This window comes from Lepidochelys olivacea (assembly GCF_965140295.1).
Source record: "Lepidochelys olivacea isolate rLepOli2 genome assembly, chromosome: 5".
Classification (NCBI taxonomy): Eukaryota; Metazoa; Chordata; order Testudines; family Cheloniidae; genus Lepidochelys; species Lepidochelys olivacea.
The window spans coordinates 5707766-5734740 of NC_140415.1; the positions used below are offsets into that span (position 1 = coordinate 5707766).

Sequence of the window (26975 nt, forward strand, 5' to 3'; positions counted from 1 at the left end):
GTCTAGGAATGTGTGGGCGGGTAATTTTGTTTGGGAGGCACTGATTTTAAAACTGGTTTGGCAAGATGTCCCCTGACTAGCCTAGCCTGAATGAACGCCCTGTTGATGGGATGAGCTGGCGGGTATCAGTCCATTTCCATCCCAGCAAGCCAAGCACGTCACCCTCTGCTTTGAATCCCTCCTTTCGGCACCACTTCGGATTTACAGCCCTGCCTTTCAGGCCTGATGACTCTGCCACTCCTCTTTTATCCTCTCTTGCCTCTTAAGATGCCCCTGTCCCCACCCACTCAGCTCCAGTGCCAAGGATGCCAACCTGGTTCACCTGCTCCTTCCACACTGATGTGTTCTTTCTTCCGTGCCCGCCCCTGCACAGACAAGATCCTTTCTGAGATGGCTGGCAAGGCTGCTACTCATTAAGAGCCACTTCTACTGTGATGTGTACAAGGATATCAGAGCAGTGGTAGCAGCTGAGTAGAGGGGCACTTAGGAAAGTTTATCGGCAAGCACCCACCTTGCAGAGGACCCCACTGTGAGCCGCTTGATGGCTGTCTCAGCAAAGACGTGACTAGGCATGGCGTGGAATTGTTATACTCCTAGAGGGGGGGTCTCCTTCTCCTGGGGATGCGGGTTGTGTCATATTGGCAGGGCAGTGGTGGGAAACTTGTACTGCCGCTGCCCAAGCTCTAACTGTTCTGTGGAGAAGTGGTGGACTTTAGTCTGCAGAGCTAACAGAGGAAAGTACAACTCGGTCCCTGACTGGAAGCTGAATAACCATGAGCGTAATTAACGGCGGGAACAATTTACCAGCGGTCATGGCGGATTCTCTGTCACTGACAATTTTTAAATCAAGATGGGATGTTTCTACTGTAGGGATTCCTTTTGGGGCAGTTCTCTGGCCCATGTTCTATGGGAGGTCAGACTAGATGGATGACAACGGTCCCTTCTGGCCTTGGAATCTATGAATCTGTTCCTGGCAGCCGCTCCCATGAGTTTGGCCCTAGGAGTTGCTTTAAGTGGATTCAACAAGGTTAAGTGCAGAGTCCTGCACTTAGGACGGAAGAATCCCATGCACTGCTACAGCCTGTGGACTGAGTGGCTAAGCGGCAGTTCTGCCAAAAAGGACGTGGGGATTACAGTGGACGAGAAGCTGGATATGAGTCAGCAGTGTGCCCTTGTTGCCAAGAAGGCTAACGACATATTGGGCTGCATTAGTAGGAGCATTGCCGGCAGATCGGGGGAAGTGATTATTCCCCTCTCTTCGGCACTGGTGAGGCCACATCTGGAGTATTGTGTCTAGTTTTGGGCCCCCCACTACAGAAAGGATGTGGACAAATTGAAGAGAGTCCAGTGGAGGGCAACGAAAATGATTAGGGGGCTGGGGCGCATGACTTACAAGGAGAGGCTGAGGGAACTGGGCTTGTTTAGTCTGCAGAAGAGAAGAGTGAGGGGGGATTTGATAGCAGCCTTCAACTACCTTAAGGGGGGCTCCAAAGAGGATGGTGCTCGGCTGTCCTCAGTGGTGGCAAATGACAGAACAAGGAGCAATGGTCTCAGGTTGCAGTGGGGGAGGTCTAGGTTGGATATTCGGAAAAAAGATTTCACTAGGAGAGTAGTGAAGCATTGGAATGGGTTCCCTAGGGAGGTGGTGGAATCTCCATCCTTAGAGGTTTTTAAGGCCAGGCTTGACAAAGCCCTGGCTGGGATGATTGAGTTGGGGATTGATCCTGCTTTGAGCAGGGGGTTGGACTAGATGACCTCCTGAGGTCTCTTCCAACCCTAATCTTCTATGATTCCTCCCATGGCTATCCGTGTGTCTGAGATCTGATCCCTGTTCCCCAAGTGTCTGGTGGCACACGTTCAGGTAGACCACACCTGATGTTGTTTACTAATCTCAGTCGTCCCGCCCCCACCCCCCACGCCTGCCGCACTAGGAGTTGGGTTGTGTGGGCACAGGGCAATCAAGCTGGGGCTATTATCGTGGTTCGTGAGCGTTCCTTCTGAACCCTTGTTCCAGGCAGCCGCCTGAGCAGGCTGTGGGAGGACAGGCTTGGTGGGTCATTCACATTGTTGAAGTATTCATGCCATGAGAGCAAGTCCGTGCGGAGCCCCACGTAGTATGACAGCAGTTCTAGTGGCAAACTTTTAAAAGGAAACTGAATTGTCTAGTTACCGTGACCCCAGGTGCTGTATTGCTGGGAGCGAGTCTTTCCTTGTGATTATTTTGCAATTTCCGTGTAATACTGGCAGCGCACCTGAAGTATTTGTGTGGGAGCTCGGCTGTGGGGGCAGAGGAACTGCGGGAAGGAGCTTCATTAGTACCCCGGTCTAGCGATTGACGCGCTATGAGTGGGCTTCTCTACCCCACTTTCAAGAGCGACCTGCCGCAGAAAGAGACGTTTCTCATCCTGAAGGAGTTAGCCTCACTCAAGCGGAAACTTCATAGCAAGGAAGGCCAGTGCATGGCACACAGGCCAATTGCAAACCATATGGTTCTGCAAGACGGCCCTGCCTCCGATCCAGGGGAGCATGGCCTGCTGGGAACCGTACTCACTGTGGGCTGCACCTCTCTCTTAAATGTGCAGTCTCCTCTGTTTATGTCCAGCCTAGCGAGAGGGACATAGGACTCTAGTTTAGAGGAGATCTTCTGGGATAGGTTGAAGTCTCTTACTGACCTTTCACCAGGCTCTAAGCGCCTGTTATATTGTCCTTACGCTGCAGTGGGACGCAAAAGAGAAACCCTGATCATTGGGGGCTGCTTGCTGGCTGCACTCCTCTTTACTTCCCTTACGCTGCAGGGAGCTATTCCATATTGTCGTGGTTTCCCTGGTGTTGCTGCCTCGTAGTGACCTTTGTTACTGGCGGGGTTGGTGGCTGGCAGATCCCGCCTCCTCCTGCGTGACGAGCTCCAGTGCCTTGGAGTTCGTATCGTTCTGTTGCAGGATGGGTCGGGGGTTTGCCCTGCGGCCAGCCCCTGGAGGGCAGGTCATTTTAATTGAAGTTGGGATGTGTTGATCCATGGAACAGTTGTAGAATCTGCACTTTCAAGAGGCTTTCGCCGGATCTCGTTTGGCTGTGAGCCAGTGTCCTTGGTGCATCTCCCTCCTGGGGAGCATTACACAGGGTTTGTGACATGTGATTTCTGACGCCTGAAATGACTCCCTTTCGAATCCTCTTCCAGGAGGCCTTTGGAGACCTGGCCTTGTTCTTCTATGACTCGCACGGCGGGGAGGTGATTGGAGTTTTGTGGAAACCCTCCAGTTTCGAGCCCCAGCCTTTCAAGGTGAGATTTTGACCCTCTGCTTTTAGTGTCTTGTTTGTTCTGGTGCTGTGGGAAGTTTGGAGGGGATTGTAGTAACACTGGTGTCACCTAGTCTCACAGAGCAGGTCTCAAAATGCTTTACAAAGGCGGGCAGTATCCTCTCATCTGACACTCAGGGAAACTGAGGCACAGAGCGGTGAAGTGACTTGCCCAAGGCCATCCAGCCAGTGGCCGAATTGGGAACAGAACCCAGATCTCCTGAGTTCCAGTCCAGCGCTCTATCCACTAGGCAATAATACCCCCCAAGACACACATCCTTTGACCAACACTAACACACGCACACCCTCCTTAGCTCTCCTGGAGAGTAGGTGAGTGCTTTCTCCATTGACAGGGAAACTGAGGCAAAGAGCCTCATTTTCAAAGGAAGCTTGTGTTTTTGGTTGCCCAGTTTGACACCCCAGGGTCTGATTTTTCAGAAGTGCCAGGTGTCTGTAGCTCCTACTGACCAGTAGATGTCCAGGGTGGCAGCACTGGGATTCCAAAGATCCTGCTGAGTTTGTGCCATGCAGTTTAACGTGCAAAGCTATTTGGGAACAAGAGTGTGGCTTGGAGAGTCCCTGGGGGATGGTAAAGGTGGGTCTGATGCACAGGTGTGGACGTGAGTCATGCTGCTTTATACGAGGAACTCATCAGACTCAAAGAAACTTGTGATTACTGGCCCACAGTTTTTCTAGCAACCCTGGCTGTTCTGCCGTCCCTTTCATTCCCTAGGATCAAGTGTAGCTCCTCTCTCTGTGCCTGGGGCACTTGCTGCCCTGCAGTGCTTCTGCTTGGAAATCTAGTCATTCACTGCGATGAAATGAGATGATGCCCTCAAGCCCGTGCCTCGCTTTACACATCTGAATAGCTATTGACTTCAGTGAGATAACTCCATGCCTACAGTAGCTTGCTGGATTGGGTTCTTAACTCCCAGTAACAGATCAAAGCAAAGGCAGCTCAAGACATGTTGTCTTTGATCCGTTGACCTTTAAGGCACCCTCTATGCATCGGTTTCCTGGGTCCATCCCCACCTCCTAATATCATCAGTGAGTAATTTTCCAGTGTTCAGTGCACACATATAAGAGGTAATTGTGATTTGGAAATTGCATCATTGCTATATTGATGGGCTGCTTGGTTGTGTATGCTCTGAAGAGGGTGCTTTTGCAGCCTTCTGGTTTACACTGTGTATTTTGCAGCTGACTTGACTGTAACAGGAGCTGTTAAAAGTGACAGTAGTGCTAACAAAAGGGGACAGGATTGGAAGAGAAGTGGTGAGAGCGAACAGCGGCAGCATTTACTTGTTATGTTGCGCTCACTGCGGAAGGGTAGGAGTGGGTAGGGGTTGCATTAGAGATTTAACTTCTGGAGAAGAATACAGCATTGCTGGGCACAAAATGCAGATGTCAGTTAGCCCAACCCATATGCATGTGTGTTACAGGCATCCAACATGAAAGGAAGAATGATGGCATCTCTAAGCTGTGAGGAGCTAGTCACCGTTCCCAATGTGGAAGCCATTCTAGAAGACTTTGAGATCCTGGGAGAAGGTCTGGTCAGATCAGTGGAAGCACGTACAGAGAAATGGACTATCTAAGACCATCAAGAGCTCTTGTTAGGCCTCCTGTACCATATCTGTAACACTTTCTGTTTATAAATCTGTTCAGGGGAAGAAAACTCATGAGCAATATCTCTAATCCTGTTAATCTGGTACACCTCTCATTCACAGAAACATTGCACCCCTTGAAAAGGGATGATAATTTCTATAGACATAAGACACCCCCTCTTTATACCTTCACCAAAATCATCTCAAGGTGAGATGAATTGTTCATAAATGTTCCTATTTGTTCCTCATGGTGAATGTTTATATAAAATGTCCATGTCTCAAATACCTGCTGGGATGTAAAACAGGAAAGGCATTTCCTAGTATAATAAAGAGGTATTTATAATAACTGCTTTTATTTTTGTCACCAACAACATGTCTCTCATAAGAGACAGACAGACACACTCTCTCTCTCTCTCTAGTTAGTTAGTTAGTGAGAGAGCAAGATTATCCAGAGCTAGTATAGTGAAAAAAGAGAAATCAGGGGACATGAGAAGTATATAAAACAATGAATGGGCTAGAGAAGGTAGATCGGGAGCCTCTGTTTTCCTTGTCTTATAGTGCAAGAACAAAGGGACATTCAGTGAAGTTAAAAGGTGAAGTATTCAACATTGGTAAAAAGAAATACTCTTTTTTCATGCAGTGTGTAATTAGACTGTGGAACTCACTGCCACAGGAGGTCATTGAGGCCAAAAACTTAGTGATCGGACACACAACTTTGAATAGTCTCAATACCCATTTAGTTCCTGCTTACAAGCATTCTGGAGGGGATGTTAAACCTAATGGTTCAGGACTTAAGCCAACCTCTCACTACTTGAGATCAGGATGAGACTTAATGTGGAGGCAATTTTTCCCACATCTGCTATTGCAGGGTTCTTGCATCTGAAGCAGCTGGTGCTGGCCGCTGTCAGAGGCAGGATACTGAGCTAAATGGACCGTGGGTCCGATGTAGCATAGCAGTGCCTGTCTTCCTCTCTCACTGAAATTGCTTTCAGAAGTCCGAACATGTCTCTTGGGACACAGACGCAATTTTTAAATGCTGATTATGTTAATATTGTTGAGGAGTTAGACATGCCAGGAGCTAAGCCACCCCCAAGGGGTTAAATTGCCTGTAAATACCCTTTGTTGTAGCAGTCTTTTTTTCCACCCCACCCCTACCCCCCAGTTCTGTTTGCACTAGGGAGTTTTAGTGCAATTTAGCTATACTGTCAAATATAATTAGTGGGTGAAACACGTGTCACATCTGAGAGCAGATTTATGCCTCTGCTGTGACTTGGGGAACCGGGGGGTGTGTGTGGACAGGACGATGCTGACAGGCCCACATTGAGTTCCATTAGCAAACAGCTTGAGCAGCTATAGAACAGGGTTGAAAGCTTTTACTTTTTTCAGTTTTAACTTAAGGCCCTTCACAATGTATCTTTGCCCTGGCTACTCATCTCTTAAAGGCCTCCATCCCGGCCTTAATTGTTCATTGTCAGATTTACCCAGAAGCCCCTTCACACTTAGGTGTGGGAGGAGTGCCCTGTGAACTGAAATCTGCGGGTTTTACACCAGGCTGCTCCAGATTCCCCCTTAAAACTTGCCTGTGCCGTGCTGCCTTGAAAAACTTAGGCAGCTGGTGTGCGGGAATCTATGCTTCTCACGTGGGTCTCATGAGCTCCCTGCCTGGTCTGTTTGTATCCACTTGCTGTCCGCTTCGATTGTGGGTGGTTTGTGGAGGGACCATCTTCTTGCTAATTGTGGCCTTGCCCTAGTGAGGGCAATTAGAGCTTTTCTAATGTGTTACAATCCTAGCGCTGGCAAGGCAGCTGTAGTTCTCAGCCTGCGTAGCTGGTCCAGGTAAACCCTAGGTTCTGCTATAGGGGGTGAGCTCTGCTTTCCACTCTAGGTCCGGGCTGAGGTCCAGTTGCACGATGGGCATGGAGAGAGCTCAGCCCTGCCGCAGCCTGTACTCTACCTGCCCCCTGGATTATTTAAGGAGGGACAGTCCCTGTTTTGGAGCCAAGCAGTTGCCATATTCCCCCCCCCCCCCCCGCAGTTCTTCCAATGGCTCCCCCACTTCAGTGTTTCAATACGTTAAAACCTGTGTCCCTCTTTTCCTTCCTAAATAGCCCTCATTCTGGCCATGACCAGATGTTGGCCTATAAGGGTGTGTGGGCTCGTTGCTTTCACCCCAGCACCTCTTGCCAGCACTGAATTCCCTTTAGAAACATAAAGGCAAATCAAAGCTTCGTGGTAGCTGTGACCATAAGGTGTTTTAGACCTGCCCTGCCCTGCCCTGCAGTGATGCTGCAGCATTCCTCCTCCTTGTCTTTCCTGGGTTTTGCCTAGGGTAAGGCACAAAAGTTTGGAGAACGTCCAGGCTGGTCTTTGCAAATGCGTTAACTCCCTTGAGTTAACTGACAATCCATTATCCCAAATGTAGATAACACCTTGTTCAGTACCCAAGTGCGGTGCAACCCGGAGGCTGTGTCTACTACACTGCGAACTTTTGCTGTTGCAGCTATGTCAGTCAGGGATGTGAGGAGGTGTGATCCCTGACGGAGTTGGGCCAGCAAAAGACCCTAGTATAGACACGCGGGTGGGGGTAGAGCTTATTTTGCTTGGGGGCAGAACTGAAATACATGGAGTGTTGTGGGTATAAGCTGTGCCAACAGGGCATTTTTGCCTCTGTAGCATGCTGGTTTAGCTGTACAACCAAAACCTTCTAAATGTAGGCCTTGCCTTGTAGTGATCCATTTTGCTGCAATTAGTCTGTGAGAGATGGTCCACCACGGTGAAGTAGGAGCAAGTCTATGTGGTGGGGTAGACACAAGCTGTGATGTGGCTATGTCCCACCCCTGGGCATTTCCCCCTCTTCTTCTACTGGGGGGAGAATTATATCACAACAACACAAAGCTTCAAGCATCCCCTTGCAGCCATGAAAAGGGAATCCAGGACAAAAGGTCAAAGGCTTCTACTGAAGGGTGTGCTGGATCCGGCCACTAAACAGTTAAAGGGACATTGTCAGCCTTTATAGGTGCCCCAGATTACCTTCCTTAGTAACATTTTGGGTTTATGTAATGTAATTTACCTTCTTCTGCACCTTCACTCCAGAGATCTGGCTTCCTCCTCTCTTATCTTTGTATTCTCGTCAGTGATATCAAACTGTAGTGTGGCCAACTCCCATGAGTCTCATGGTCTTAGCGCTTTTCTTAAAGCCCTAGCTCCTGGAGTCATGTGATTGGAGCAGAATCTCAGCTTTTGCTTAAAAAAGAAAGACAAGGTGGGTGAAGTAATATCTTTTATTGAACCAACTTCTATTGGTGAGAGAGACGAGCTTTTGATCTTACACCTGAATACAAGCTCTTGTCTCTCTCATATCCTGGGACCAACATGGCTACAACAACACTTCATACAACAGTTGAAAAAGAAAATAAATTTCTAACCTCATGGTTGCAGAGAGCAGCTTGGAAGTGTGACTTGAGTGTAACCTAGAGGCTTGAAAGCCAGAAGGCTAATGAAAAGAAACCCAAAGGTGTTATTTTTTTAAAAAAACATCATTTTGTTGTTTAATCCATTCTCACGATTTTTGGTTTTTTGAGGCCTGATTTTTCAAAACACTTTTGATCGATAGTACGGAAATGGAGACCGTAATTTTGGAGGGTGGTTCACCCACCAGGAGTCTGAGTCTCTTCTGCTGAGAACTGGCCTCTAAGCACACCCAGATCCCAGGGCGACTCAGTCCAGTTCTTACTGGGACGGCTGTGCAGGGTCCAAAAGCAGAAGAAAGGCAAATAATTGCAGGACCCTGGAGACTGACAATCTTCTTCCTACAGTGCAGCTTGCTGTGCTGGTGACTCACCAGTGGGTGCTCTTCCACCTGAGTCAGTGACCGTGCTTTTTACTTTTCAAATAACTGCAACAGCAAATTCTCACGCCACCCCAGGAGGCGGATAAGTATCATTATCCTTTATCTTACACAAGATAGCTAGTCTGTTGAGTGCTAAAGAGATCATTAGCTCTCCCCTGCTGCCTCCCCACATTGACAATAGGAATCCACTCAGATGCAGGCAAAGTCAGATCAAATGAATACATCTTGCACTGCAAACTGTAGGGAAGTTCAGTTCTTGATCTGGACCCCCGGCCTGTTCCATTGTTTTCCGTACACAATGAGCAGCCGTAGACCTTCACTGGACTGACTTTTTATTTAAGATAAAGGGAACCCAAACTAGAAAGAACAAGAGAAGCATCTATGAGCTGGCAGAGCCGTGAAGACACACTCAGGGCTACTTGAATGTTTTAGGGTCTTCCATGCCTTTAAATATTCCAGCAGTAGCTCTTTATTGAGCTAAGCTTAGAGGCCAAGATTTTTCAAGGAGATTCTTGGGTGCCTTGTATTTTTGGCAGCCCAGTTAAAGGGGCCTGATTCTCAGAAGTGCTGAGCACCCGCCCTTTAAAAATCTGGCTGCTCTAGGACCCCTAAAATCACTAGTCACTTTTGGAAACCGTGGCATGAATTTCCACGTCCGAGCAGCTTTCTTTGCATGAGAAGGAAATTGGTCCAAGGCCCCACGCTGAGCTGCTTGAGGATTGTCCCATTACAGTGGGGTTTTAGCATACCGAGGGGCCTGTGTCTCACTGACTCCCATTTCTGCAGAGGAGTTAAGCCTGTATCTTTTTGGTAGCTCTGTTTGCATCATCATTTCCTGGTTCTCAAGAAAATTCTGATGAAATGCCCTGGAAGGGAAGTGGTTTTCCCCAGACGGTGACAGGTGTCTCAGCCGGGAAGTTTTGAGGGCTAGGCGTTAGCGTTGATAAACTGCAGCTCGCTGAACTCCGTGCGCCCCACTCTGCCTCTCACACGATGGCCGACAGCAGACTTTTTAGCAATTGAACGGTGAAGTGCACGGGGGAAGAGGGGGATCAAAGTAGATAGAGGCAAAACAAAACTCTTGAAAAATCAAAATTAGAGATGCTTTGTTCAGCCCCCTTTAGCAGAAACAGAGACCATGTGTGAGCATCAGGCGTGTGCTCTTAGCTTGTGGAACTGTCTTTCAGAGGTGATGCAAGCTGCATTGCTTGGTGCAGTCCCAGCTAGACTGGTCGGAACACAGGTGAATGATACAATAGGAGTAAACCTGCCCTGACAGAGGAACAGGCTGGGTGGCACTTCCTAGATCTATAGATACTCTGTAGATGCTATTTATTGCAGGATTAGCTATTTCTCCCCAGCTCCCCAAGCAGATCCCCCCTGTCATTCAGGTCTAATCAAGCTGGGTTAAGTCTGTTGAAGGAGATTGCATTCAGAGATCAACTAAAGTCAGAAATGAGGCGGAAGATTGTCACAATTCTATTGTTAGAGCTCTTGGTAAACCAACTCAGTGGGATCATTTCACTGCTGACAAGCTTTGCCCTGGCATAACAAAGTGCTGGAATCCTTTATCTAATCACAATTTACAGATAACCTCCCGATGATTCATCTTAAAGATCAGGAGAACACAGCCTCTGAGAAATGGATACCTACTCTGCAGGCCTGTGAGGGTGCTGAAAACAGCAGGATTGTCTCTCGCTGTCCAGGTTATTATTTGTATAGGGACTGTCCAGATGAAGAGGGCGTCCCCTGGACACAACACTCCGAGCAGTGTCGTTATTTTTGGGCGGTGTAGATATAGACAATAGCCAGTGGTTTTGCGTGGCATTCAAAAAGCAGACAGGAATCAGCTGGGCTAGCTTCTGAAGGTGAAGATGTACCAATTTGTGATGAGCGTGCACCCATTTTAAATGCACAGGTTCAGGGAAATCCGGGTTATGCTGCCACGGCTGTGGATTCTCAACCTTTGAGACATTAAGGAAACGGGAAAAACTCTTCAGATGCCAGGGTCTGCAAAAGGCTGCTGCTTGCCTTCTCCTGGGTACAAAGGAATAAGACCATCTCACCTCCCTCTTCAGACAGCTGCCTGCCTGTATGTTTTACGACCCAGTAAAAAACTGTAGGATCACAGGAATTAGAGAGAGAAAATACCTACTAGGCCTAATGTCAATGCAGGACTGTTTCCTCCAAATTATTGTAGTGTTCCAAAATGACCTTCCTCTTAAAATATATCTTGTCTCTTTCTATGCCAAAACCCTGCTTATCTGACATTCACATTTCTCTGTACCGCTCCCACCCCCTCCGATCACAGTTGGTGCCAGAGTCTTCTCTGCAGTTCCTATAATCTGGAATAGCCTTCCTGTATCTCTACATCGTCAAATCCTGTTGTAACCTTTTTTGATCCCAGGGGCTAGCCCAATTTTGGGGCTCTGTGGGTTGTTTCCACTAGAGGAGAAATTGATAGAGTCAGGTACTTTCTTTGATGCAATCTTGTTTATTTACAAAGATTTGTACATTATTATTTATTATTTGTATTACCATGGTGCGTACCAAAGTCCTGTTTCCCTGAACGCAGTAAGGAACCAAACAGCAGGGGGCAGTTCTTTTTCTTGCTGTTTCAAACGTGCTTTTCCAGCCAGCACTCTGTGCCCAAAAAGCTTTCTCTTAGGGTCGTGTTATCAACACTTCTGTTATCGTCTGCTTGGCCTTCTGGCCCCTTCTCTCTCTTCCATCCTGCCCCTTCTCTCTCACATACAGATAAAAGCAGTTCCCCGCCAATCAAAACCCTAGTCAAGAGGTGGGCGAACTACGGCCCGCAAGCCACATCCGGCCCGCGGGACCGTCCTGCCTGGTGCTTGAGCTCCTGGCCCCTCCCCTGCTGTTCCCCCTCCCCTCGCGAGCAGTGCTCTGGGTGGCAGGGCAGCGTGGCAGCATGTCTGGCTCCGGCCAGGCAGCATGGTTGCCAGATATGCTGCTCTGAGCCGCATGGTAAGGGGGCCAGGGCTGGGGGGTTGGATAAGGGGCAGGAGGTCCCAGGGGGTGGGCAGGGGACAGGGAGTAGGGGGCAGTTGGATGGGGCGGAGGTTCTGGGGGAGGCGGTCAGGGGAACTGGGGGTGGGGGTTTGGGTAAGCATGGGAGTCCCGGGGGGCTTGTCAGGGGGTGGGGGTGTGGATAGGGGTCGGGGCAGGCAGGGAGCAGGGGGGGTTGGATAGGGGGTGAGGTCCTGGAGGACAGTTAGGGGTTGGGGGTCCCAGGAGGGGGCAGTCCGGGGACAAGGAGCAGGAGGGGGTGGATGGGTGGGGAGTTCTGAGGGGGGCAGTCAGGGGGTAGGAAGTGGGAGGGTTGGATGGAGAGCAGGGGTCAGGCTGTTTGGGGGGGCACAGCCTTCCCTACCTGGCCCTCCATACAGTTTTGCAACCCTGCTGTGGCCCTCGGGCCAAAAAGTCCCCCCCCCCCGCCCTAATCCCTGCATTTGAGGCCCTTTGGGTCACATAGTTCAGCTTCTACTCCAGCTTTTCTGTGTGCCTGTGTTTTGGGTGCTAGGGCTTTTCTTTCAGGCACTTCCTTTGACCTTGAATGAAAGGTGGTTACACCCAACCCCCCTAACGCTGTCTTTCTCCCCTAGCCTAGGCCTAACTTCTCTCTCCCTCTGCTCTCCTCTGCTTATCGTTACAGGGCCTGAAGCTGCGCACCCGCAACTCCCACCGGCTTCAGTGGGGGAGTGCTACTACTGGGTCATTCGTTCTGCACGCCAGCAGTGTGCAGAATTGCCGGTGATCAGCACCTCTTGTAAAGGCTTCCCAGGGTAGGGTTTGCGTAAACAAGGCTGTCCAAAACAAAGCCGTATTGCAGTGCGCTGTTTGCACCCAAGCGTCTCTGTCAGGGGTGGCCAGCCTGAGCCTGAGAGGGAGCCAGACTTTACCAATGAACATTGCCGAAGAGCCACAGTAATACGTCAGCAGCCCCGCCAACCAGCGCCTCCCCCTCCTCCCGATCAGCTGTTTTGTGGCGTGCGGGAGGAGCGAGGGCACGGCAGGCTCAAAGGAGGGGGCAGGAAGGGTGGAGTGGGGGCAGGGCCTGTGGCAGAGCCCGGGGCTGAGCGGTGAGCGCCCCCCGGCCCACTGGAAAGTTGGCGCCTGTCGCTCCAGCCCCAGAGTCGGGGCCTCTACAAGGAGCCGCAGATTAACGTCTGACGAGCCGCATGGGGCTCCGGAGCCCCAGGTTGGCCACCCCGGTCTATGTAGTCTCCATTAGAATTTAGGTAACATTCAAGTGACCATATGTCCCGGTTCTACTTTATGCAGTGTTGTTGTAGCCGTGTCGGTCCCAGGATATTAAAGAGACAAGTTATATTTTTGATTGGACCAACTTCTGCTGGGGAGAGAGACAAGCATTCGAGCGACGCAAAGCTCTTCCACAGGTCTAGACCTCACCCACCTTGGGTCTCTGGTTCTACGTTGACAGTCCCAGTTTTTCATATGATGTCTGCAGACCTTCTCCAGGAGCACACGAGACGTCTTCGTTTTTCGTTTAATCAATTCAGAATGTTTGTTCAAGACAGGCTGCTGCACTGAGTGGAATTGGCTCCGTATTTACCAGGAACAAACAGTGCAGAGGAATGATCAGTCAGAGTAATGCTCAGTGTTAGTGGGAAGGGAGACGTAAAGGAAAAGATATCTGGTAAACAATCTTGCCGACAAAGGCATAACCAGATCCAATGGCTGGAAGTTGAAGTTAGGCAAATTTATCCTTGAAATAAGATACAGTTTCCTAGCAGAGTGGGTGGTTAAACGTGGGGACGGCTTACCAGGGACATGGCGCAATCACCATTGCGTGGACTCTTTAAAATTAGATCAGGTATCTTTTTCAAAAAGCAGCTTTAGTCCAGTTGCTGGGAGAAATTATATAGCCTATGTGCCCAGAGATTCGGGCTGTATGGCCATGGTGGTCCCTTCTGGCTTGAAATATGTGAAACCCCCTGTTCCTCCACTTCCTGGAATGGGTTACCTAGGGAGGTGGTACAGTTTCCTTCCTTAGAGGTTTTTAAGGTCAGGCTTGACAAAGCCCTGGCTGGGATGATTTAACTGGGAATTGGTCCTGCTTTGAGCAGGGGGGTTGGACTAGATGACCTCCTGAGGTCCCTTTCAACCCTGATATTCTATGATTCCTTCCTAGGCCATGGAGCAGCAGGAAACTATTGCCCTCAAAATGCTCACAACACTTGCAGCTCTGGAGTAAGACACCCCTCATACTTCAGGGCTTCAGCCGGTCCCCCCCCCCAGCGATGCACTATTGGCCAGATATATTCTGTTTCTCCCCCACCCCTCATTCTCCCAGTACCTTCCTCTGAAGCTTCAGAGATTGGCCACAGCTGGCCACAAGACAACAGCTGGGGTGGACCTATGCTCTGCAGTGGTACTGAGAACCCTCTTAGATACCTGGCTGGTGTGTCTTGTTCACAAGCTCAGGGTCCAGCTGAGCTCCAGATGTGAGGTTGGGAAGGATTTACACCCCTGGTCAGATTGGCAGGGACCTTGGAGGTTTGTCACCTTCCTCTTCAGCATGGTGCGTGGATCACCTACTGGGATCATCTGGGCATATCTCATCTCATTGATGCCCTCCCGTTGCAGGGGTGTCAGGCATTAGTGGCACCTTGGTCTCTCCCGTCTTCTGGGTATGGCTTACAACAGTTTAGTCTCCTGGGGCCTGAAATGCTTCAGTTTAACTAAAGTCATTGCGGGAGGAAGGGAGGAAGGGGTGAGATTCTATGGCCTGTGTGGTATAGAAGGTTAGACTAGGTGATCGAATGGCCTTAAACTCTCTGAAATTGATGTGAGCCTCGTAGCTATCAAAGCTGTTCTTTTGCTCTGAGTGAATGTTACCACCACCCTGTTCAAGTGCTTAATGCTGGTGGTTCCAACGCTCAGTTATTGCAGCCCACCTGTGGAGAAGGTTTCTGATGGCAGAGGGCTCTTTCACTGATCAAACAAAGGCTGACCAAGATGCAGTGGCTGGAACCTGAAGCCAGACAAAATCAGTCTGAAAATAAGGTGCAATTTTTTTTTTTTAACAGTGAAAGCCAGTAACTGGTACGATTTACCCAGGGACGTGGTAGAGTCTCCATCACTTGAAGTCTTCACATCGAAATGGGATGCCTTTCTAAAAGAAATGCAGCTAGTGGGGGAAAAGAGCAGACCAAGGAAATGTCAAGTCACAATACAGGGAGATCACTGGTCATGTTATCTTAGCACCTGTGAAACTGGATGCCACACCCATTTGCATGTTTGATTGTAGCACTTTAGGGAGCACTAGCAGTTCTGCGACTCCTGCTGCTCTGTTAGAGAACATAACAAGGGTCATGCTGGGTCAGACCAAAGGTCCATCTAGCCCAGTATCCTGTCTTCCTACAGAGGCCAATGCCAGGTGCTTCAGAGGGAATGAACAGAACAGGTAATCATCAAGTGATCCATCCCCTGTCGCCCATTCCCAGCTTCTGGCAGAGGTTAGGGTCACCATTCCTGTCTTATAGCCATTGATGGACTTATCCTCCATGCACTTATCTACTTCTTTTTTGAACCCTGTTATAGTCTTGGCCTTCACAACAGCCTCTGGCAAGGAGTTCCACAGCTTGATTGTGCATTGTGTGAAGAAATACTTTCTTTCGTTTGTTTTAAACCTGCTACCTATTAATTTCATTTGGTGACCCCTAGTTCTTGTGTTATGAGAAGGAATAAATAACACTTTCTGTTAGGATATAGATATTCAGGCCTGTCTGCAAAGGCCTGTACTTTAAGAATTTAGGTGTATTCTTATCACTTGGCTAGTTCTAGAGGTATAAAAGAAGAATCAAAATCACTGTCTGCTGTTGTAAGGGCCTTCTCTTACTGTGACAGTCTGAGGCCCTGTTCTAAGGCCTTTGGCTAAGCAGCAGAGGCAGCCATAAGCTGGGAAGCGAACGGTCACATCCTCACATTCCAAACTAGTCACATTGAAATAAGGTGCTATTGGGCTGTTAGGCACTATCAGGACAGGATTGTATCCTATCACCTCCAGAGAAAGGGAAGTGCCTAGAAAATGTAAAAGGAAACTTAGTTTGATAGCATCCTGTCTAGCAAGAACTCACTTATCAATAGCTGGGATGTGAAATCCTCACTTCTGTATTGTCTTGTCATTATAGTTCCCACTTTGCTATTTGACAGGTTTCAGAGTAGCAGCCGTGTTAGTCTGTATTCGCAAAAAGAAAAGGAGGACTTGTGGCACCTTAGAGACTAACCGATTTATTAGAGCATAAGCTTTCGTGAGCTACAGCTCACTTCCTCAGATGCATATCGTGGAAACTGCAGCAGGCTTTATATATACACAGAGAATATGAAACAATACCTATTCCCACCCCACTGTCCTGCTGGTAATAGCTTATCTAAAGTGATTTCCAGCACAAATCCAGGTTTTCTCACCCTCCACCCCACCACACAAATTCACTCTCCTGCTGGTGATAGCCCATCCAAAGTGACAACTCTTTACACAATGTGCATGACAATCAAGCTGGGCTATTTCCTGCATAAATCCAGGTTCTCACATCCCCCCCACCCCCATACACACACAAACTCACTCTCCTGCTGGTAATAGCTCATCCAAACTGACCACTCTTCAAGTTAAAATCCAAGTTAAACCAGAACATCTGGGGGGGGGGGGTAGGAAAAAACAAGAGGAAACAGGCTACCTTGCATAATGACTTAGCCACTCCAAGTCTCTATTTAAGCCTAAATTAATAGTATCCAATTTGCAAATGAATTCCAATTCAGCAGTTTCTCGCTGGAGTCTGGATTTGAAGTTTTTTTGTTTTAAGATAGCGACCTTCATGTCTGTGATCGCGTGACCAGAGAGATTGAAGTGTTCTCCGACTGGTTTATGAATGTTATAATTCTTGACATCTGATTTGTGTCCATTTATTCTTTTACGTAGAGACTGTCCAGTTAGTTAGTTAACACTTTGCTATTGTTTGTCTGTATAATCTCTGTCTGGTTCTGTGATTGTTCCTCTCTGCTGTATAATTAATTTTGCTGGGTGTAAACTAATTAAGGTGGTGGGATATAATTGGTTACATAATCATGTTACAATATGTTAGGATTGGTTAGTTAAATTTCAGAAAAATGATTGGTTAAGGTATAGCTAAGCAGAACTCAAGTTTTACTATATAATCTGTAGTCAATGAGGAAGTGGGTGGGTGTGGGTGGGAGGGGGTGGGCATGTGGGTGTGAGAGATGGGAACAGGGAATGGGGGTAAGAAAATTGGAATCATGTTTTGCTAAAGGGGGAAATGGGAACAGGGAATGGGAGTAAGGAAGTTGGAATCATGTTTGGCTAAGGGTAGGAATGGGAACAGGGACACAGGTGTAAGGCTCTGTGGTGTCAGAGCTGGGAAGGAGGATACTAAGGAAGGAAACTGGAATCATGCTTGCTGGAAGTTCACCCCAATAAACATCGAATTGTTTGCACCTTTGGACTTCGGGTATTGTTGCTCTCTGTTCATGCGAGAAGGACCAGGGAAGTAAGTGGGTGAAGGAATAAGCCCCCTAACACTTCCTTATTTACTTTCTCCCCACCAGTCATGATTTTGTAGACCTCTCTCATATTCCCCCTTAGTCATCTCTTTTCCAAGCTGAACAGTCCCAGTCTTATTAACAAAAAGAAAAGGAGTACTTGTGGCACCTTAGAGACTAATAGCTTATCTAAAGTGATCATCAGGTGGGCCATTTCCAGCACAAATCCAGGTTTTCTCACCCTCCCCCCCCCCACAAATTCACTCTCCTGCTGGTGATAGCCCATCCAAAGTGACAACTCTTTACACAATGTGCATGACAATCAAGTTGGGCTATGGCTGAGGTAAGTGAAGCAGCATCACTTGCCCCATAACCTCAGCCATGCGGAACACAATGCCATCCACAGCCTCAGAAACAACTCTGACATCATAATCAAAAAGGCTGACAAAGGAGGTGCTGTTGTCATCATGAATAGGTCGGAATATGAACAAGAGGCTGCTCGGCAGCTCTCCAACACCACTTTCTACAAGCCATTACCCTATGATCCCACTGAGAGTTACCAAAAGCAACTACAGCATTTGCTCAAGAAACTTCCTGAAAAAGCACAAGATCAAATCCGCACAGACACACCCCTGGAACCCCGACCTGGGATATTCTATCTGCTACCCAAGATCCATAAACCTGGAAATCCTGGGCGCCCCATCATCTCAGGCATTGGCACCCTGACAGCATGATTGTCTGGCTATGTAGACTCCCTCCTCAGGCCCTACGCTACCAGCACTCCCAGCTACCTTCGAGACACCACTGACTTCCTGAGGAAACTACAATCCATCGGTGATCTTCCTGATAACACCATCCTGGCCACTATGGATGTAGAAGCCCTCTGCACCAACATTCCACACAAAGATGGACTACAAGCCGTCAAGAACACTATCCCCGATAATGTCACGGCTAACCTGGTGGCTGAACTTTGTGACTTTGTCCTTACCCATAACTACTTCACATTTGGGGACAATGTATACCTTCAGATCAGCGGCACTGCTATGGGTACCCACATGGCCCCACAGTATGCCAACATTTTTATGGCTGATTTAGAACAACGCTTCCTCAGCTCTCGTCCCCTAAAGCCCCTACTCTACTTGCGCTATATTGATGACATCTTCATCATCTGGACCCATGGAAAAGAAGCCCTTGAGGAATTCCACCATGATTTCAACAATTTCCATCCCACCACCAACCTCAGCCTGGTCCAGTCCACACAAGAGATCCACTCCCTGGACACTACAGTGCTAATAAACAATGGTCACATAAACACCACCCTATACCGGAAACCTACTGACCGCTATTCCTACCTGCATGCCTCCAGCTTTCACCCTGACCACACCACACGATCCATCGTCTACAGCCAAGCTCTGCGATACAACCGCATTTGCTCCAACCCCTCAGACAGAGACAAACACCTACAAGATCTCTGTCAAGCTTTCTTACAACTACAATACCCACCTGCAGAAGTAAAGAAACAGATTGATAGAGCCAGAAGAGTTCCCAGAAGTTACCTACTACAGGACAGGCCTAACAAAGAAAATAACAGAACGCCACTAGCCGTCACCTTCAGCCCCCAACTAAAACCCCTCCAACGCATTATTAAGGATCTACAACCTATCCTAAAGGATGACCCAACACTCTCACAAATCTTGGGAGACAGGCCAGTCCTTGCCTACAGACAGCCCCGCAACCTGAAGCAAATACTCACCAACAACCACATACCACACAACAGAACCACTAACCCAGGAACTTATCCTTGCAACAAAGCCCGTTGCCAATTGTGCCCACATATCTATTCAGGGGACACCATCACAGGGCCTAATAACATCAGCCACACTATCAGAGGCTCGTTCACCTGCACATCCACCAATGTGATATATGCCATCATGTGCCAGCAATGCCCCTCTGCCATGTACATTGGTCAAACTGGACAGTCTCTACGTAAAAGAATAAATGGACACAAATCAGATGTCAAGAATTATAACATTCATAAACCAGTCGGAGAACACTTCAATCTCTCTGGTCACGCAATCACAGACATGAAGTTCGCTATCTTAAAACAAAAAAACTTCAAATCCAGACTCCAGCGAGAAACTGCTGAATTGGAATTCATTTGCAAATTGGATACTATTAATTTAGGCTTAAATAGAGACTTGGAGTGGCTAAGTCATTATGCAAGGTAGCCTGTTTCCTCTTGTTTTTTCCTACCCCCCCCCCCCAGATGTTCTGGTTTAACTTGGATTTTAACTTGAAGAGTGGTCAGTTTGGATGAGCTATTACCAGCAGGAGAGTGAGTTTGTGTGTGTATGGGGGTGGGGGAGGATGTGAGAAAACCTGGATTTGTGCAGGAAATAGCCCAACTTGATTGTCATGCACATTGTGTAAAGAGTTGTCACTTTGGATGGGCTATCACCAGCAGGAGAGTGAATTTGTGTGGGGGGGTGGAGGGTGAGAAAACCTGGATTTGTGCTGGAAATGGCCCACCTGATGATCACTTTAGATAAGCTATTACCAGCAGGACAGTGGGGTGGGAGGAGGTATTTTTTCATATTCTCTGTGTATAAATAAAGTCTGCTGCAGTTTCCACGATATGCATCTGATGAAGTGAGCTGTAGCTCACGAAAGCTTATGCTCTAATAAATTGGTTAGTCTCTAAGGTGCCACAAGTCCTCCTTTTCTTTTTGCAAATACAGACTAACACGGCTGTTACTCTGAAACCTGCCAGTCTTATTAACCTCTCCTTGTGTCAGGGTCTCTGACATTCTGTGGACATACAGGCTTGGGTCTGATTCTTCTCTCCCTCTCACCAATGTTGCTGTGGTATAATTCTATTGATTTCAGAGGTGTTTACATCAGTATATGTGAGAGGAGACCCAAGCCCCTTGGGTTTTCATTTGTGGCCAGCTCTTTGTGGGGAAGTTAATAAGACTTTTGCCTGAGAGAAGTCTGAATAAAAATGCCCAGCTAAGGCCACTTGCATCCAAAGTGTCTTATATTGGCTTCTCCATTCCAGGTTAAGCCAGCAATTGATCCTTTAAATTCATTACTTATTTTGCCCAAGAGATCCTTCATCTATCAGGAAGGGCAGCAGGGAGGTCTTGATCCAGAGAGGACAAAACAGATTGGAAGCTGTAGGGACTCTTTTGGATTCTATCCGTGCTGAAAAGTTGCTTGAAAAGTGCTTGAAAAGTGCTTATCCATTCCACGGATCGTGAGCACAGGCTGAATTCCGATCGCTGGGATTCAAACCGCAGTGTTTGGAAGAGACGTAATAAACCTTCCTGACCCCAGAGTTCCTCCTGCTTCTGGGCATAAGCCAGTCCCTGACTAATGGATGTTAATCAGAAACCTCTCAGATGGGCAAATCATTTAATAACTGCCTGCTGTATGTTCTTCCTAACATAGAATCATAGAATCATAGAATATCAGGGTTGGAAGGGACCCCAGAAGGTCATCTAGTCCAACCCCCTGCTCAAAGCAGGACCAATTCCCAGTTAAATCATCCCAGCCAGGGCTTTGTCAAGCCTGACCTTAAAAACCTCTAAGGAAGGAGATTCTACCACCTCCCTAGGTAACGCATTCCAGTGTTTCACCACCCTCTTAGTGAAAAAGTTTTTCCTAATATCCAATCTAAACCTCCCCCACTGCAACTTGAGACCATTACTCCTCGTTCTGTCATCTGCTATCATTGAGAACAGTCTAGAGCCATCCTCTTTGGAACCCCCTTTCAGGTAGTTGAAAGCAGCTATCAAATCCCCCCTCATTCTTCTCTTCTGCAGGCTAAACAATCCCAGCTCCCTCAGCCTCTCCTCATAACTCATGTGTTCCAGTCCCCTAATCATTTTTGTTGCCCTTCGCTGGACTCTCTCCAATTTGTCCACATCCTTCTTGTAGTGTGGGGCCCAAAACTGGACACAGTACTCCAGATGAGGCCTCACCAATGTTGAATAGAGGGGAACGATCACGTCCCTCGATCTGCTCGCTATGCCCCTACTTATACATCCCAAAATGCCATTGGCCTTCTTGGCAACAAGGGCACACTGCTGACTCATATCCAGCTTCTCGTCCACTGTCACCCCTAGGTCCTTTTCCGCAGAACTGCTGCCTAGCCATTCGGTCCCTAGTCTGTAGCTGTGCATTGGGTTCTTCCGTCCTAAGTGCAGGACCCTGCACTTATCCTTATTGAACCTCATCAGATTTCTTTTGGCCCAATCCTCCAATTTGTCTAGGTCCTTCTGTATCCTATCCCTCCCCTCCAGCGTATCTACCACTCCTCCCAGTTTAGTATCATCCGCAACATCATCATTTTCAACAGGCGAGTTCTCTGAGTTTGCTCATGATGGGAAGGGGGGTGGTACATAGGTTTTGTCGCTGGGCCAGTACAAGTGCAAGGCTGTCCCCAGCTGGATATGAATGGAGGTTACCACCCAGGCCTCAAGTGAAACTAATCATAGAATCATAGAATATCAGGGTTGGAAGGGACCTCAAGAGGTCATCTAGTCCAACCCCCTGCTCAAAGCAGGATCAATCCCCAACTAAATCATCCCAGCCTGGGCTTTGTCAAGCCTGACCTTAAAAACTTCCAAGGAAGGAGATTCCACCACCTCCCTAGGTAACCCATTCCAGTGCTTCACCGCCCTCCTAGTGAAAAAGTTTTTCCTAATATTCAAACTAAACCTTCCCCCACTGCAACTTGAGACCATCGCTCCTTGTTCTGTCATCCGCTACCACTGAGAACAGTCTAGATCCATCCTCTTTGGAACCCCCTTTCAGGAAGTTGAAAGCAGCTATCAAATCCCCCCTCATTTTTCTCTTCTGCAGACTAAACATCCCCAGTTCCCTCAGCCTCTCCTTATAACTCATGTGTTCCAGCCCCCTACATTTTTGTTGCCCTCCGCTGGACATTTTCCAATTTGCCGTCGCTCCCACCAAGGCAATGTCGAAGGAGATGCTTCTATGTTGTACCAGCGCTGTAAGTAAATAAAACTGCCTGGTAGCCTGTAGCAGCATGAGTCTCTGTCTCCCATTCCTTCAAAATAGACCTAGAGCTGTCTTGTGAAAGGGACGTGGGCCTGGTTGGTTGTCCCTTGTTTTTGTCCACTTGTGACCTACTGTGAAATCAGATCAATTCGGAGTCACTCCAACCGGGCAGGAAACTAGCTGGAGGAAACCTTAGGACGGCACTTCTGCTGTGGAGGAGCTGCACCGAACCTTGCCCTTGGAGGTCCACTGGGGAAGCCAGAATGGAGGCACTGATATAGCACCAAACTGGGGCAGGCTCTGCTGGGCTGCAGGCTTGGTGCTGGCAGTCTCGTTGGGATCTCGGCTCTCAGAGAGCAGCGTGGTACCAGGGCCGGATTAACCTTTTGTGGGCCCGGCGCCAAACATATTTGTGGGGCCCCATGGAGGCAATGGAGCATGGCATGGGGAGGTCAGTCCCCGGAGCAAGGGGCCAGCCAGGGGCAATGGGGCATGGCATGGCAGAGGCCGCCCAGCTCTGCCCAACCCAGTGCGAGGGCACTATTTGCAAACTGGCAGTTGCCAGACACACAGTGGCCCGCCTGGCCCTGTGCTGCCAGCATGCCCCTCCCCTGCCCAATGCCCCCCGACTCCTTATTGCCAGAGCCCCCTCAGCCCCTTCACACAAATGCCCAGCGTCCTGCACAACACCACCCTTGCCCAGCGCCCCCCTGCCCACAGCCCCACCACAACTTCCCAGCACCCCCCCCACAGAACCCCCACTCCCTAGTGCCCCAACATACAGATCTTCCCTGCCCCCTCACAGCCCAGAACCCCCCCCTCCACCCAAGAAACCCACTCCCCCACACCCTGCCTCCCGGCCGCACGCACTGGCCCGTTGGGAGGCGACTGTGTCTGCCAGACTGAGTGGCCAGTGCAGCCAAGGCTGGTCCCGTGCCAGGGAATCGCTCCGGTCCCTCAGGAGTGGTGCAATCAGCCAGGCTAGGGCCTGCTCCGGCTGGGCTCCCTCAAGACTCACTTCCCTGAGAGGGGCCCAGCCAAGATGCCCACACTGTCCCCTTTCCCCCTGGCCCCAGCCTGAGACGGGCCAGGCTTCTGCACCATTCCCAGGCAGCTCAGCTCTGGGGGGACAGGTGGGGCCCTGCAGGTGGTGGGAAGCAGGGACTGCCCAGAGCCGGAGGTGTCCTGGAGTCCAGCCATGGGGCAGAGAGGAGCAGAGGGGTGGGGCCGAGGACGCAGCAGGCGGGCAGGCCAAGAGGAGCAAGTGGTGGGCAGGGGGAGCCAGAGGGGTCTCGGGGTGCAATGCAAGCGGAGCAGGCTGGGGCCCCTTCTGAGCATAGGCCCAGCTCCATGGAGCCATTGTAAACCTGGGACTGGTGGTGACCTCACTGGCCGTAAGGCAGCTCTGCGGCGGTGTCTCTCTATGCTGGGGCAGAGTGAAGTCATGCAAAGTCCTGCCTCTAACCTCGTGAGACCTCCTGTAAGGATCTGTCTTCCCTGAAGTTAACGTGGGCTCTTACTTGGGTGTTGCCCCTGTCCCCCCTCTCCGGTCCACACACAAAACCCTCTTACTTGAGTGTGTTGGTGCTTTTAGCCCAGGCTAGCTAGGTCTGATGGGGCTACAGGCTAAAGCCTGAGTGAGGTAACCAATGCACAAGTCGGCTAAGTGACTTGCTCAATAGCACACAGGAAGCAGGGAATTGAGCCCAGGTCTCCAGCTAGCACCTTAATTGCTGGATCATCCCTTATATCAAGGATGATCAAGGTGCTAAGGGAACACTCAAGGAAGACAAGGCCATTGTGGAGAATTGTCTGCACTGATCTTACTCCTTTTCTTTTTATTGTAGGTAGTGTGAGGGAGATTCCCACGCGTGAACTGTTCTTTTTAGGTGACAAATCTGAGGAACTGTCCCAGACTGAGGTGTTGATAGAGGAGGTTTTGGAACAAATTGATAAATTAAACAGTAATAAGTCACCAGGACCAGATGGGATTCACCCAAGAGTTCTGGAGGAACTCAGATATAAATCTTCAGAACGACTAACTGTGGTATCAGAGTAGCAGCCTGTTAGTCTATATTCGCAAAAAGAAAAGGAGGACTTGTGGCACCTTAGAGACTAACCAATTTATTGGAGCATGAGCTTTCATGAGCTACAGCGGTAGCTTATGCTCCAATAAATTTGTTAGTCTCTAAGGCGCCACAAGTCCTCCTGTTCTTTTAACCGTGGTATGTAATTTATGGCTTAAATCAGCCTCTGGACCAGATGACTGGTGAATAGCTAATGTAATGCCATTTTTAAAAAAAAGAACCAGAGGTGATCCCGGCAATTACAAGCTGGTAAGCCTGACTTCAGCCCTGGGCAAGTTGGCTGAAACTGTTGTAAAGAACAGAATTGTCAGACACACAGATGAACATGATTTTTGTTCATCATCTTGATTAATGATCTGGAGGATGGGATGGCTTGCACCCTCAGCAAGTTCACGGATGACACTAAGCTGGGGGGAGAGGTAGATACGCTGGAGGGTAGGGATAGGGTCCAGAGTGACCTAGACAAATTGGAGGACTGGGCCAAAAGAAATCGGATGAGGTTCAGCAAGGACAAGTGCAGAGTCCTGAATTTAGGATGGAAGAATCCCAGGCATTGCTACAGGCTGGGGAACCGACTGGCTAGGCAGCAGTTCTGCAGAAAAGGACCTGAGGCTTACAGTGGAGGAGAAGCTGGATATGAGTCAACAGTGCGTCCTTGTTGCCAAGAAGGCTAACGGCATATTGGGCTGCATTAATAGGAGCATTGCAGCCGATCAAGGGAAGTGATTATTCCCCTCTATTCGGCCCTGGTGAGGCCACGTCTGGAGTAATGCATCCAGTTTTGGGCCCCCCACTACAGAAGGGATGTGGACAAATTGGAGAGAGACCAGCAGAGAGCAACAAAAATGATTAGGGGGCTGGGGCACATGACTTACGAGGAGAGGTTGAGGGAACTGAGCCTATTTAGTCTGCAGAAGAGAAGAATGAGGGGGGATTTGATAACAGCCTTCAACTACTTGAAGGGGGGTTCCAAAGAGGATGGAGCTCGGCTGTTCTCAGTGGTGGCAGATGACAGAACAAGGAGAAATGGTTTCAAGTTGCAGTGTGGGAGGTCTAGGTTAGATATTAGGAAAACTTATTTCACGAGGAGGGTGGCGAAGGACTGGAATGGGTTACCTAGGGAGGTGGTGGAATCTCCATCCTTAGAGGTTTTTAAGGCCAGGCTTGACAAAGCCCTAGCTGGGATGAATTAGTTGGGGTTGGTCCTACTTTGAGCAGGGGGTTGGACTAGCTGACCTCCTGAGGCCTCTTCCAGCCTAATGTTCTATGATTCTATGATTTGGTGGGGAAGAGTCAACACGGTTTTTGTAAAGGGAAATCATGCCTGACCAATTTATTAGAATTCTTTGAGGGGGTCAAGAAACATGTGCGTAAGGGGGATCCAGTGGATATAGTGTATTTGGGCTTTCAGAAAACTTTTAACAAGGTCTGTCACCACAGGCTCTTAAGCAAAGTAAGCAGCGATGGGATAAGAGGGAAGGTCCTCTCATGGATCAGTAACTGGTTAAAGGACAGGAAACAAGGGGTAGGAATTAATGGTCAGTTTTCAGACTGGAGAGAGGTAAATAACTGGGACCCCCCAGGATCTGTACTGGGACCAGTGCTGTTCAGCACATGCAGAAATGATGTGGAAAAAGAGGTTGCCACAATGAGGTGGTGAAGTTTGCAGATGATACTAAATTGTTCAAGATAGTTAAGTCCAAAGCAGACTGCGAAGAGCTACAAAGAGATCTGACAAAACTGGGTGACTGGGCAACAAAACGGCCGATGAAATACAATGATGATAACTGCAAAGTAATGCACATTGGAAAACATAACTCCAACTCTACATAGAAAGTGATGGAGCCTAAGTTAGCTGTTTTCACTCAAGAAAGAGACTGTGGAGTTGTGACTAATTCTCTGAAAACATCCGCTCCATGTACAGGGGCAGTCAAAAAAGAGAACAGGATCTTGGAAATCATTAGGAAAGGGATAAATGATAAAACAGAATATATCATCGTGCCCCTACATAAAGCCATGGTACACCCACGTTTTGAACACTGTGTGCAGTTCTGATTGTCCCATCTCAAAAAAGGTATATTAGAATTGGAAAACGTGCAGAGAAGAGCAACAATAGTGCTTAGGGGTAAGGAACAGCTTCCATATGAAGAGAGATTAAAAAGACTGGAACTGTTCAATTTGGAAAAGAGACGATTGAGGCAGAGATATGATGGATGTCTATGAAATTAGAATTACAACCAGGATGGTCAGGGAGGCAACCCTATGCTCTGGATGTCCCTAAGCCTCTGATTGCCATATGCTGGGACTGGACGACAGGGGATGGATCACTCAATAATTACCCTGTTCTGTTCATTCCTTCTGAAGCATCTGGCATGGGCCACTGTCGGAAGACAGGATACTAGGCTAGATGGACCCTTGGTCTGACCCAGTATGGCCATTCTTATGTTCTTAAAATAATTTCCCCAGTAAGTAACACTCAATAAACCCCAGTCACTACCATTATTTTTCATGAGTAATTATCCTTTATCTAGCACTGTGGGTTTACACAGCACTTTATAAACAGAGAGTAAGATA

General features: G+C 48.6%; 1 protein-coding gene and 1 long non-coding RNA gene across 4 annotated transcripts in view; both read left to right on the forward strand.

Annotated features, from left to right (window-relative positions):
• The window catches only part of NOL6 (nucleolar protein 6), a 74296-nt gene extending 69052 nt beyond the window's left edge, over positions 1 to 5244 (forward strand). For all 3 annotated transcript variants that reach the window (XM_084628676.1, XM_084628675.1, XM_084628677.1), the window contains exons 25-26: positions 3179 to 3280; positions 4737 to 5244. In XM_084628676.1, coding sequence (XP_084484802.1) covers positions 3179 to 3280; positions 4737 to 4889 — 255 coding nt within the window. In that variant the 3' untranslated portion in view covers positions 4890 to 5244. The remainder of the gene's footprint in view (positions 1 to 3178; positions 3281 to 4736) is intronic.
• Positions 5245 to 11646: 6402 nt separating this feature from the next.
• Positions 11647 to 16874, forward strand: LOC311520301. Its single transcript, XR_014711548.1, has 3 exons — positions 11647 to 11736; positions 12425 to 12554; positions 13054 to 16874. It is a non-coding gene; the product is annotated as an uncharacterized lncRNA (long non-coding RNA).
• Positions 16875 to 26975: the final 10101 nt, after the last annotated feature.